This window comes from Podarcis cretensis, assembly GCF_951804945.1.
Source record: "Podarcis cretensis genome assembly, chromosome: 2".
Classification (NCBI taxonomy): Eukaryota; Metazoa; Chordata; class Lepidosauria; order Squamata; family Lacertidae; genus Podarcis; species Podarcis cretensis.
In genome coordinates, this window is record NC_137171.1 from 82,103,596 (window position 1) to 82,117,194 (window position 13,599).

Below are 13,599 nucleotides of genomic sequence, written 5' to 3' on the forward strand. Positions count from 1 at the left end.
AAAATCTAATTTAAAATAATGAGTCAGTTTTGAAGACAGGAGGAAGAAAATGCAATTTTTTAGAGCTGTGTCAAAGTAATCACAGAAAACGTACACATGTGCAGATAAAAGCTTTATGCTAGCTATGCCATATTTCTTATGGTTGCCATCCGCAGGGGTATGGACACAAGATTTATGCCTGCATTTGGGGATTTGGTTTGACAGGTCACACAAGGCTTGTGGATGCTCTCCGATGTCCTGTTCTACGATCAGGCTTGCACTACAGACATAAGCCTGCCTTAAATGTCATGGCTTCTCCCCCTCCCCAAGAATCGTGGAAAGTATTGATCTTATTAGAAAGCCCTCCCCTTTATGGAATGCGCCTATGGAATGAGCTGCTGCAGGATATGGTAGCAGCCATTAGCCTAGATGGCTTTAAAAGCAGATTAGACAAATTCATAGACTATAAAAGGCTATTAGCTGCCACTAGTTATGATGGCTATATGCTACCTCCAGATTTAGACAAGACGCCACTGAAATACGGTTGCTGGAAACAATAGTGGGAAATGTCTTCATATTCTGCTTGTGGGCTGCCATGGGGCATCTAACCGGCTAGACTAGATAGGTCTTTGCTCTGATGCAGCAGGATTCTGTCCTGATGACAAGAGGCCTCTGTAATAGTTTTATCAGCACCCATGCAAAATTACAGTCATTTAGAAGCTATGTCTGACATTACTGGAACCTTAAGCACTACAGATTAATATTGGTTTTAGGATTCTAACATAAACGTGCCCTGAGAGGACAGCTTTTGTTCATAGTCGCACACCATGAGAAAGAGGCCGCAGACAAGTATTCTTCAGCTCTGTAATGCAGGTTTTTAAGACCAAAATTCAAGCCCTCCTAGTGTAGTTCACTGAACTAACTTCATTTGTTCCTGTAGGCTGCTGCGGTTTTTAAGAGGCCTAATAATGTGTGCCCGTGTGCCCTAGAAAGTATTTAAGGAGCTCGTAATGAGCAGCAAGAATAATCTGAAACACACATTATTCTCTACTTTTGGTTTTTCCGCCTAAGTCAAAGCCTCACCTACAGGTAATCAAAATGAGTAACCAGAGGGAAGCTGTGAGTCATTAGTGCCAATTATTGTAGAACGAGAATGTAACCTTGAGGGGGAAAAGGTGCTCTAACAATGACTCTTACTGTAAAGCTGGAATGAATGCGTGCCTGCTAAACACACCATCACTGTGACTCAGCAAAATCCTTGGGAAAGCTCAGCTATTACTTAACAAGTGCTGCTTATAATCTATCCAGCCAGAGGCAAGGATTTGCACATTATTCAATATGTATATTTGAGTCTAAATGCTTAACCTATAAGAACTGCTATACCTCAAGGGAAAACAAGTTGGGACACTAAAATGCTTGAAGTTTTGTTTGCTTGTTTTATAGTTCATGGCTCCAACCAGCACCAATGGAAACTCCCTTTCTGGGTTGAAGTGAGGCATATTTAGCAGAGGATAGAATTTCCCACCCACACATCGCTATTAGCTGTAAAAAAAAAACCAACCAAACATACAAATGCAACTTCCAAATGCATTTAGAGTCATGTTTAATTTGGCCCTCAGTTGTGGCCTACTGCAGTTAAATAAATAAAAGGTTCAGCTCCACTTCCATTATACTGGGTTTATCCCCACTTCTTTCGTGTCATTAGCATCTGCCACAAGTAAAAGCACTGGGAGCAACAGTCTTGCACAGCAATGTTCCTTCTTGGTACGGCTGATTATATTAATATAGATTAGAAATCTTTTGATTTATTAAAAAGGTGCCCAAGACTCAGCCTTGCATTTAAGCACTAGCCTGGTAGTCACAAGTGATTAGGAACTGCATGCAGGTTGAGTGCATGATGCTATTCTAAGCAGGCGAGTGGTGTTAACAGAGGGATAGAGGAGTCTGTCCCTGCTGAGCAACCAGCAGAGAGACTAAGGGAGCTGCCGGAGGATGGAAACCCTTTCCCATTTACTTCCAGCACACAAATGCCACAGCTTGTTGCAAAAGGAACAGAGCTCTCCATCCATCCTTTGCTAGCCGCCAGCAAGCTTGTAAACATTTCTGCAGACTAGTAACTTCTATGGGCTTATTTACAAGGTCTGTGAGTTTTAAAATGCACAGCAAAAGAACTGATTTTAAAAACGTTCTTAGAAAAAGCTGCAGACGGCAGGTGTTTTCTTTGAAGAGGCATCCCCTGTCCCCTCTCTCTTACAGAGGATGAAAGGTCTGTAGTAAGATGGTGCCTACTGCAACATGTGCAGGCACTCAAGAGTATGCTTGCATTGTTGTTTATTCTGATGCAAATTTACACAGTTACAGTCAACTAAAAACCAAGTAACTAGCATTTCTTTAATCAGGTGACAGTTCTACTTTATGATTTTTTCAAATGAGCAAATCCTGGTAGGGACAGCAAGGGATAGAAAGAGCCACTGTGAAGTAACTGCTGCATTGTGCAATTTGATGCCATTTTTTTCTGGCAGACATTTAATGGGTGATTTGCTACCCATCCCAGTATCTCATGATGGGGAATGCACCGGCAGCGGCATTTAAACCTAATATGCAGCTGTTAAAAGGCCCAGGAGGCTGATGGAACAAAGCTGACAATCCTAGATGGAAGGGAAGTTTTTAATGTTTGATGTATTATAGTATTTTAATTTTTTTTTTTTTGGAAGCTGCCCAGAGTGGCTGGGGAAGCTCAGCCAGATGGGCGGGGTATAAATAATAATAAATAATAATAATAATAATTATTATTATTATTATTATTATTATTATTATTATTATTATTATTATTAACATTCCTCTCTCAGCCTTAAGATTTTGTGAATCAAACTCAACTCCAAGTGACTGGGTTTCTCCCCCCGCCCCCCGCCCCCCAGTTTAGCTTTTCTGCATTTCCTATTTCCTCAAATACTTTACAGATGACTGTATAATTTCTGGGCTGGTTTGTCTATTTGTCAAAACAACAGTGTGCAAATTAAATGTATTTGTGTGAGAGGTGAGGTGGGGTGTGTGAATATAGCAAGCTGGCAATAATACAGCAAGGCAGGAATAAAAATGAATAAATACTGATGAGAGCAGTTCATGCTATCATCTACAGTAAATATCATTTGTGTTAGAGCACGTATCTGCAAACTTTATTAGTCACCTAGCTAAATTACGATTTTACAAAACCCTGGCTATGCCCCAGCATGACGTGCAAAGAGCCAGTGAGCACCAACCGTAGGCAGAGATAAAGTCTTTCTATGAATACCACCTGCCAGGCTGCATTAAGATCAGCACATCAGTGTACACAGAAATGCTTTCAAGCAAGTGAAGTGTGCAATGTAAAATTGCATTTACTCAGCAACCCAGATTTTCATGCTCTAATACTGTCACATAAAATACATCAACTTCCCCAACACACACAGACAAATGCCTTTGGATATCTACTTTTCTTTAACACCACATGAAGATTTTCATACCAGTTCTAACAGGACTATTGCCCTTGAACTCACTACGAGTTGCACAACAGGGTTCTTCTGCATAATATCCTCTAACACCTTTGTTGGACAATGCTGTGTTGCCATAACAATCTTTGAACAAAATTTGCTTTCGCTCAAGCTAAATACTTTCATATAAAGTCACCTTTCTATTCCATTGTCACTAGCATTATTTCTACAGAGGTATGGAGATTCTTGCTCTTTCTCTTATACATACATGGGCACTGAACAAGCTATAATTGCAATTCAAAAGGTTGGGGACCAGATTTGGGATTTTTTTGCTCTGTGCCCAATTCAACAACAGATGAATCTTGTTAATTTAGCAGGGTCTGCATTCTCAAACTTGAGATTGGAAACTTGATTGTGTAACAGCATCATGGGCAATTTTGCTTCATTTCCTTATCCATCCATATACCTCCATGCAAGCAAAGAGGGTGAAATATTTTCAAGATACCTGGCTTTGTCAAAGTACTTCCCGGTGTAGGCCATACCGCATGCAGCACCCAATCCTTGACCGAGTGATCCAGTAGCGACATCAGTGAATGCTTGTTTCTAAAAAGAAGAAGCAATAGCATGTAATCAAAAGAATACCTACTTCATAAACCCTAAAGCTTTCAATCCTAGGCACACCAGCATTGAGCCCAGTTGGGGTTACTTCCAAGTAAGCATTCACAGATCAGGCTGCATGTTCAACCCTGACCCAAAGTTCCCACAGGTACATCTAGTGAAGCAGGGAAAGATACCAGCCTACCTCTCTGAAGACTACTTTGTGAAGCTCACCTTTTCACCACCAATACTCATCTTTTTAGCCCTCTATATTATCTAAGTACCATACCCCACCCAACCCCACCCTGCCCTTGAAATCTGGCCCTTAGTCAGCCTTAGCTGCCAGATCAAGCACTCCCTCTGAGCACTTCAGAAAGTCACAAGAAGAGCCTATGGGCTGCATCCAATACAACTGGAGTTCCATTCATGCAACAAGACTACGTCTTCTGTGTGACCCAAAAATCTGCTCTGGTGCACAAGGGGCTGCGGGGAAGAGGAAGCAGACATTGTGCAAGAGGTAGTATGTGCAAGAGGTAGTATGTTGTGTGAGCAGATCAGCAGCCCCGGATGCAACCCTACATGAGTAAATTAATGCAATACAGGTTTGTCAGGAGTTAAGTATTACTCTGCAGTCATAACCTATACCGCACATCTCTGAAGGTCTGAGATGCAAAAGCTGCACCTGCCCCAAATATTTAAAGCCCCATTTTCTGCTCTTAGCTGGCAGCTGTTGCAATGGTCATGTTAAATAGATTCTAACAAACAAAGAAAGCATGCTGAACTAATCATCTTGATCAGCTGTACGTTTCAAAAACAGCTGCTCATTAGGTGAACCTGTGCCTGGCGACGCTCCCTCTTAACATCAGTCCAGAGACAAAGCAGACTGAGACTAGGCAACTGTCCATGGATCTGCCCTTCTACCACGTTCAAGAGCAGAGGGTGAGAGATCAAATTCTACAGCCACTTCGATGGGCTTCTGCATCTAGGGCAGGCAGTGGCAGTGTGTGGAGGGGATTTGTGATGAAGCATCATCCATTCTCAGAGGTATGAGAGATGTGTCAGAGCATCATAAAAAGTAGCCTGTTTTTATAAAGGGAAAGGGAAAGGGAAAGGGACCCCTGACCATTAGGTCCAGTTGCAGATGACTCTGGGGTTGCGGCGCTCATCTCGCTTTACTGGCCAAGGGAGCCAGCGTACAACTTCTGGGTCATGTGGCCAGCATGACTAAGCTGCTTCTGGTGAACCAGAGCAGTGCACGGAAATGCCATTTACCTTCCTGCTGGAGCGGCACCTATTTATCTACTTGCACTTCGTGCTTTTGAACTGCTAGGTGGGCAGGAGCCTGTTTTAATACCATAGCTAATATTGACAAGCATGAAAGTAAAGGCATTGAGTGCTGTTCTAAAATGTAAAAGTAATCTTCTTTGGTTGCTTTCTTGGGGGGGGGGGAACCTTTAACTATACTTCATTTGTTGTCAACCCATGGGTTTATTTCTGTTACCTAAACCATTGCTAAACTATCACTATGAACCAGATGTCGACAGTAGTGTAAAAGGTACACAAACTTTTTGATTCCTAAGGCAATCTCCCTGTGTTTTCCTGAAATACTCACTGGCACAGGGTGGCCTTCCAAAATGGAATCAATTTTCCTCAGGTTTAATAACTCTGATTCATGGAGGAAGCCTGCTTCAGCCCAGGCAGCATACAGGATTGGGGCTGCATGACCCTAGACGAAGGGGAAGAAACAAAATCAACAATTGCAGACCATCTTAAGAAGAGAGGCAAAATAGCATGCAAGGATATGGAAATGCTCATGTCAACATGTTGCCCTCATATTCTGCTTGCAGGCATCTGGTTGTCTACTGCAAGAACAGGACACTAGAGTAGATGAGATTTTTGCTTGATGCAGCAAAGCTCTTGTGTTTGTTTTTTAAATTAACTATTGAGGAGAAAAACCATTAGATATCATACTAGTGACATGGTCCCTGCTGAAGGGTCTTATTCAAATCCGAGAGTTTAAATGAGGCAAAAAGGGACAGTGAACTAGTAGAAGGGGGAAAGGGGCTCAACAGAAAATGGGGACGGCTGTTCTAGAACAGGAAACAGCATGGCAAACATGGCAAAAACAGGAGTAGGAAGTAATGGAAAAGAGGGTGGGAGCAGACAAGCAGCTAGAACAGAATAAGGGAAAGTTTCTAGAAATAGGTATGTCCACATGTGCAAAGGGAAAAAATATTTGAAGTCAAAGACCAGAAGGCTGCAAATACTTTCTCCCAGTCCCTCCTTTGTTCTGCTCATTGTAGAGAGAGGCAAATGCCCAAAGTGAGAGACGAGAAAACGAAAATCCCAAGGATCCTGCAATATATGGGGCCTCCTGGTTAATGGTTTGCTTCTCTTCATAAGTGAGTTTGAGCCCCACTCCCCATCTCAAGGTGTGCAAAGAGGTAGAGAAGGAGTAACAGCCCAAAGCAAAAGACAGCCGGCTGAATTTCAAGTTCCACTGAAATTAATGTCCCATTCGCTACTTGTGCTACTGATACCAATAGGACTTAGGTGTGACTAACTTGACTGGCATTTGAGCCAATGTCTCAAAAGCCCAAGGAGTTTGAAATAAGTGCATGAATCCAAGGGTCAGCACAGAAATTGTGAAGGATGGCAAAGAAATTCTTGGGTTTTTTGCATTGTTGTATAAGAACACGGCTGAGGATATTTTTTTTGCAAAGAGCCATTAGGAAACAGAGTAGAGTATTCAAACAGAGCTAGCCTTCAGGAGAGTAATGAAAAAGATCTAGCTCTTACCTTGGAAAGAACAAACCGGTCATTGTTAGGATTTCTGGGATCCTGCGGCTTGTACCTCATGGTATGGAAAAACAGCACAGACATGATTTCTGCAGCACTGCAACATGACGTTGGGTGGCTGCAAATCAAAGCACACGGAGCGTTACAACTGCAGCCTCTTGTCAGGTCACATTCCTGTCACTGAAACACCAACATGCTCATCCTTCCAGGCTTCCACAGGGAAACGTGCCATTAGAAGTGCCTGTGAGAACTCCTTCCATCTACTATCATCCTAGTGTCCATTAGCTCTGATCAGTTAAGAGAAGAGAATGTCGTGTTATTTCCCCCAAAATGGATGCCGAAATGTAAGCTTCAGTGACAGGACACCTTGAGCTACATTCACTCCACTAAGATCAAGAAAGAGCATCAGAATCAGCAGCTATTATGTTCATGAAGTTACACATTCACCTACTTTTAAAGAAAAGCTTCATTTCCTGTGAAAGGCCCAAGGAGATCTCCTTGACCTGAACGAAGCCTGAACAATACTTAGGTATTTTGGGGAAATGGCCACTCGCCTATGGTTTATTATACGTGGCTAAAGAGTATTCGCCGCCTAGATGCCGCTGGACTCTACTTCTCACCAGCCCCAGCCAGGATGATGGGAGTGTAGTCCAGCAATATCTGAAAGGACACAACTTTGAAAGAGCATTTATCTGACTAGATGTTAAATTTTAATGAGCACTTATAAAGGAAAGTTAAGCTTCAGAAAACAAATTGGTGCATTATGACATTGGATATGTTTTCTCTCTTTCGAGAGCACAAGTTGAAGGAGATTTGCAGCAGGGATTTCAATGACCTTGTGAAGGAGCATGTCATCTATGATTTTCTCCTGAGCTTCAGGGAAGGGTTTCAGTTGGTTTGCAAAATAATCATGTCAGTACATTACTAAAAGGAAGATGAACAGGAGAGATGCCCTTTCTAGCACTGCAGATTATTAGGCTATTTCAGGACAAGAAACAAGTACAATTCTGTTTAACCTAGTATAAACTTGAAGTGGCTTGCTTCCTCCTCCTATATATCCCAATGTGATCTTAAGGATCAACAGCAAACAATTCTTGTAGTACCACACCTGAGCATCATGTTCGGGCAGCAAGAGAGATTCTCCACAGTTGTTAAACTAATTTATTTAAGAGGTTTCTAAAAGCCCCAACTTGCCTTGAAAAAAAAAAGAAAAACCTCAATACATCTGGCATTTGAATGGTGGAGTGGGAATTCTTCTCCCCACTTCATTTTTCATTTGTGAACATTTGTCATACCCTTTTAAGATATTGCCTACTCTGAACGATTATCACAGGGAAACGAGAAATTAACATTTCTAGGGATTGGAGAAACTGAGAAAGCAAGCACCACCCTGCAGTGAGATTTACTTTGTCTCTAAAAGACAGAATTTATAAGAATGCATACAGTTAATTATAGATAGTATAACAGCATTCCATAAGCAAGGCATCTGGATTTCAGAATTTTGACTTATTAATAATATATCATTTATTTTAATATATTTAACAGAATTTTACAGCTCAACCCTATGTATGATTACTTAGCCCTGCTTCAAGTGTGGAGAAACCTTTTGGCTCCACAGGCCAGATCCAACTCACGGGCCAAATTTAACAAGTGAGTGAGGATGCCTACCTGTCAACCCACATTCTGTCACAAACGATATCAAGGTTTTTGCCCTTTGAAATCCCAAAGTCAGGACTTCAAAGTTTGCAGCAGGCAGGAAGGCACTGCTAACATCTGTTTCACTACAAGGAGTTTACAGTGAAACAGCTGCTGAAATTAAGAAAAAGCTTGCTTTTAGCAGTGCTTTGCTACCTGCTGGGTGCTCTGAAAGTGCAGTCAAACTGAGCAGATTTGGGTGTGTGAGGGAGTTTCCTGTAGGATCACCCTTTCTTTGCCAATGTACCAGGAGGGCAATCCTGCTTAGTGCTGGGTACCAGTTTTGTGCAGCATTTCAAAGGCCCCCTACCCTTATCTGAATGACTCTCAGATGTAGGACAAGTGAGCATGGCTTGCCCAAAATGGCTTTGCAGTCCAAATGGGAAAAGTTGGCAGGCTAAAACTGGCCCCCTGGGCTGGAGGTTCCTCACTCCTGTCCTACTGGGTTCAATGAGGCTTAAAAGGTAAAGGTAAAGCGACCCCTGACTGTTTGGTCCAGTCACGGATGACTCTGGGGTTGCGGCCCTCATCCAGCTTTACTGGCTGAGGGACCCGGCATACAGCTTCCGGGTCATGTGACCAGCATGACTAAGCCGCTTCTGGTGAACCAGAGCAGCGCACGGAAACGCCGTTTACCTTCCCGCCAGAGCAGTGCCTATTTATCTACTTGCACTTTCATGTGCTTTCGAACTGCTAGGTTGGCAGGAGCAGGGACCGAGCAACAGGAGCTTACCCCGTCACAGGGATTCGAACCGCCGACCTTCTGATTGGCAAGCCCAAGGCTCAGTGGTTTAACCCACAGCGCAACCCGCGTCCCAATGAGGCTTACTCCCTAGTATAAGTGTATTATGGACTGCAGAATTAGAGTAAAACTGTTTGTAAATTTATGGCTGAAATCTGTGACCCAGGATCACGTTCAATTTTAAACATTACCGTACTAGTCTAAAAGCGTCAGTAGCTTGTAATGATCCAGTGGAATGAATTGTCAGTTGTACCAGCTGACATGCTATAGGGCAGCTATAATAGTTAACAGCCAGAAATCCTGTTCATAGAGTAACGGTCTACTAGCTTGGCTGTCACAAGGCATTTTCCCTTTGACTACATTTTCCATGCATGTTAGCATTTTAAAATCATAAATCCAAACACATGATACAACAGTTGTATGACATCCACAGGACTTGAGGCTATATAATGTGCTAATTATCAAGCTGCCAATTAAATATTGCTTCCTAATCCAAACCCCTTTGGAAACAGCACTCTCATTAACAATTTCTTAAAACACATGCAAATGCTTTTTTTAAAAAAAAAACAACAGGAGTAAAGGTTAGTGCTCATCCCTTGTTAAGTACTTGCACGCTAGGAATTAAAATAATTAGATTTAAGTCACGACTCAAAAACATGTATTAGTAAATATTTACACATGGCTGTTAATCAGTAAACCTTACATGCTTGCATAAAAGGCTTTCATTCCTTAAATCTTATAAATGTTATACTTAACCATCTCTCTAAAGAACTGCTGCTCTGAGGGTAAAGTTTTAAATAAACCTATTGGTGAACATGTAGAAGAAGAAAAATTAAACAGGGAATGAAAACAAACATTTTAAAAAATTAAAGCAACCAATTAAAAACATTTTACCACAACAATTCTCAATTCCAACAAAGAATCTTGACACAACTTAAATGCCAGCTAATTTATTACAGCATATGTTGCAGTGGACAAGAGTCCATTTCATCAGACAAGACTTCTTGCTGTTTTGCTGCAGCAGACTAACACAGCTACCCCTCTGGGGTATAGATACAGATATAATATAGATACAGATATAAATGTATAGATATAGAAATATAGATATGTAGATATATTTGTGGTAGGGGACTTCAATAATTGTTAGCATTTTAAAAATATTTTAAAGCAGGTTTAAAATTATATTTATAAAATATAATAACTGTAAATTGAGCTACCTATCCACTGGAGGGGGAGATGTTAAATGTGCTTAGGATTGCAACCTTGGTTACCAGGAAGCAAGTCCGGTTAAATTTGGCAAGATGGACAACACAGTTCTTGCCACGTCTACTCAAAAGTACTGAATTCAACAGGGCTTACTTACAGGTATGTGGGAGTATGACAGCAGCTTTAGGATTAGATTGCAAAATACCAATATTGCAAATACACTAAGCAATAGTGTTCTGCAAGTACCACTAATTTTCATAAGACTTCTGCAAAAGGCTTCAAGCAGATTTCAAAATGAACTAAGGTGTTGCAGAAGACGTAGTAGAGCACATCCTCTACCTTTCAGCTTCCATCAGTAACTGGAATTCAGTTTACAAGCCGAGCTATGCTCCAATATCTGAAATTCAACACATTCCATGTAAAAAAAAAACAATTCCTGTTGAAACTAGAGATTTTCAGCTATTGGCCAATGTGCGAAATAACTTGTTCCCTATACATTTGCAAACAGCACTCCCAATACAGACAACACGTTTTGGAAAAGGAATGCAAACACAGTGGATTCTATGGAAATACATTCATACGTAACTTCCTTCTTGCAATTTCTTAAAAAATAAAATATTCCTCCGAAACTACAATAACCATTTGTTCTTTCCCCCTTTGAAAAAAAAAATCAAACCTCTCTTCTTTCAATCGTCAAATTCTATTAGTTCTGGTCAAACTGCTTGGATTAACACAAAACAAACAGAGCTGCAATACAAAAGATGCCTACTCAGCATGGACAGTTGATTAAGCAAAAACGCACCAAGTGCCAGCGGGTGAGGTGGAATTATGCAAAGGCAAATATGACCAAAAGGAGTAGAAAGGCGTAACAACGTGAAAGCATAAAACAACCAATTTCGGCTTTTACCAAGAAGAGACCTTTGGAAACATGCACCACAATCTTGATGGAGGTTGTGAACCCATGTTAAGAAAGTCACTTATTCCAGATGTTGGCAAAGGAGGCAGTAGTCAAGAGACTACCTTGACTTGCTGCACTGAAAAGGACCTGCAAAAACCAATGTGATTGCTCAGGTTGAGCATGCAGGGCCAGCTGGGTAGGACAGCCAGCAGCCTACAGCCACCAATCACCAGGTCTGTGAACTCAGGGCTTGTGCTAAAAGCAGGGCTGCTTCAGGAAGTTGCTATCACTATGCAACATGGCACAGATGCCATCTAGCTCTATTTCTCCTTGTCATCTGAATCCTTGACCAGTGCCCAGATGCATGGGAGGTATCTAATGAAACCAGTGGGGCAACATAAGGAACTTACAGATGAGCTGAGATGTAAGAAGGGAATGAATAAGAAATGGAAGAAATGGGAAATCCCAAAGGAAGAGTATACATGAGTTACCAGCAGTTGAAGGAAAAAGGTCAGTTGGGCCAAATCTTAGACTTGCGAGAGAGGTTAAAAATAATAAAAAAGGTCAGGAGTCAACAGCAAATAAAGCTAATGCTATTCTAGGCTGCGTCAGCAGAAGTACAGTGTTTCCAATCAAGGAAAGTAATAAAAAGGTAAAGGTAAAGGTACCCCTGCCCGTAAAGGAAAGTAATAGTCATACTCTATTCCATTTTGGTCAGACCACACCTGGACTTGTGTCCAGTTCTGGGCACCACACTTTAAGAAGGATGTTGACAAGCTGGAACATGTGCAGAGGAAGGCAACCAAGATGATCAAGGGTTTGGAAACCAAGTCTTATGAGGAACAGATTAAGGAGCTGGGTACGTTTAACCTGGAGAAGACGAGACTGAGAGGAGATATGATAGCCATCTTCAAATATCTAAAGAGCTGTCACACGGAAGATGGAGCAAGCTTGTTTTCTCCTGCTCTGAAGGATAGGATTTGAACCAATGAATTGAAGTTACAAAAAACAAAGAGAGAGAGACTCAGGAAGAACTTTGACAGTAAGAGCTGTTTGACAGTGGAATGGTTTCCCTTGGGAGGTTGTGGGCTCTCCTTCGCTGGAGGTTTTTAAGCAAAGGTTGGGTGGCCATCTGTCATGTATATATAGTTGGGATTCCTGCGTTGCAGGGGGTTGGACTAGAAGACCCTTGGGGTCACTTCCAACTCTAATTCTATGAGGACCAGTAAGTAGATACTGAATCCAGACAAGAGGGAGGTCCTATAGATTAGTAGATTGCTTTCTCTGGAATTAGGTAGACAGCCTGTTCTGGGTGCAGTCACAGTCCCCTTGAAAAGGCAATTACATAGTCTGAGCATGCACTCATTCATCATTGCCACTCAAGGAAGATAAGTGTCTTCATGGACAAAGGCTGCCTCCTTCTTCTAGCTCTGGATTGTTTGTCACCATCACCATCACCTACTTCTACCTCTGGCTCCTCCCACAACTGGCATGTTACCCGCCCCCTGGTGGTCATGAGACCCTTTTAAGACTACTAGATGGCTCAGTCTGGACACAATAGGGAAAGAGGACTAAAAGACTACCCAAGCGTCCTCAGGCACTTTTCTGTTAGTGCAAACAAAGAAGTGGGTAGGGCATATCAACTGGAGACTTGCAGAGCCCCATAACATGATTCATCATAGGCCTGTTCATGCATTTACTTCTGGCCATTTTCTGCTCCCAAGGAGTGGCAAGAACAGATATCCGTCTATTCATTCTACATCTATTCATTCTAGTATCAGGCCCCAGGGATAACAAAGGAGGAATTAGATCTTGCCGAACTCAGTACTGAGTCTCTGCTCCCTGCTATTTACTAAAGAGACTGTTCAAATAAATATTGATCCTGTATTTGAATGTACTGTACAATCGCATTGTTCCCATCTCTTAATTTCCCAGTCACTAGGCTTTGCATCCCCACAGTCTCCTTCAGACAGAACTCCAACTGACCTCAAAAAATAAAACAGGAACCACCTTGATGTTGTAAAATGGTAAATATAGCTATTGCAACACCACACCGAGAATAAGAAAGGCAACTTCCTTCTAAGGGTTCTGCTTTATGGTTAGGTACTTTCTTCCCCTGCCACCAGAACCTGCTTCATTTTCCCCCCACTCATTCCATATCCTTCCTCAGAAATAGTTTTGCCTTAACAAATTACTTTATTACAAGAGTTGTA

General features: G+C 41.8%; 1 protein-coding gene and 1 long non-coding RNA gene across 2 annotated transcripts in view; both read right to left on the bottom strand.

Annotated features, from left to right (window-relative positions):
• Positions 1 to 13,599, bottom strand: part of LOC307209744 — a 107,890-nt gene that overhangs the window by 37,397 nt on the left and 56,894 nt on the right. The window lies entirely within an intron of this gene.
• The window catches only part of TKT (transketolase), a 35,032-nt gene that overhangs the window by 16,454 nt on the left and 4,979 nt on the right, over positions 1 to 13,599 (bottom strand). The window contains exons 2-4 of the mRNA XM_079965018.1: positions 6,846 to 6,963; positions 5,659 to 5,772; positions 3,955 to 4,052 (exon numbers count right to left, since the gene is read on the bottom strand). Coding sequence (XP_079821144.1) covers positions 3,955 to 4,052; positions 5,659 to 5,772; positions 6,846 to 6,963 — 330 coding nt within the window. The remainder of the gene's footprint in view (positions 1 to 3,954; positions 4,053 to 5,658; positions 5,773 to 6,845; positions 6,964 to 13,599) is intronic.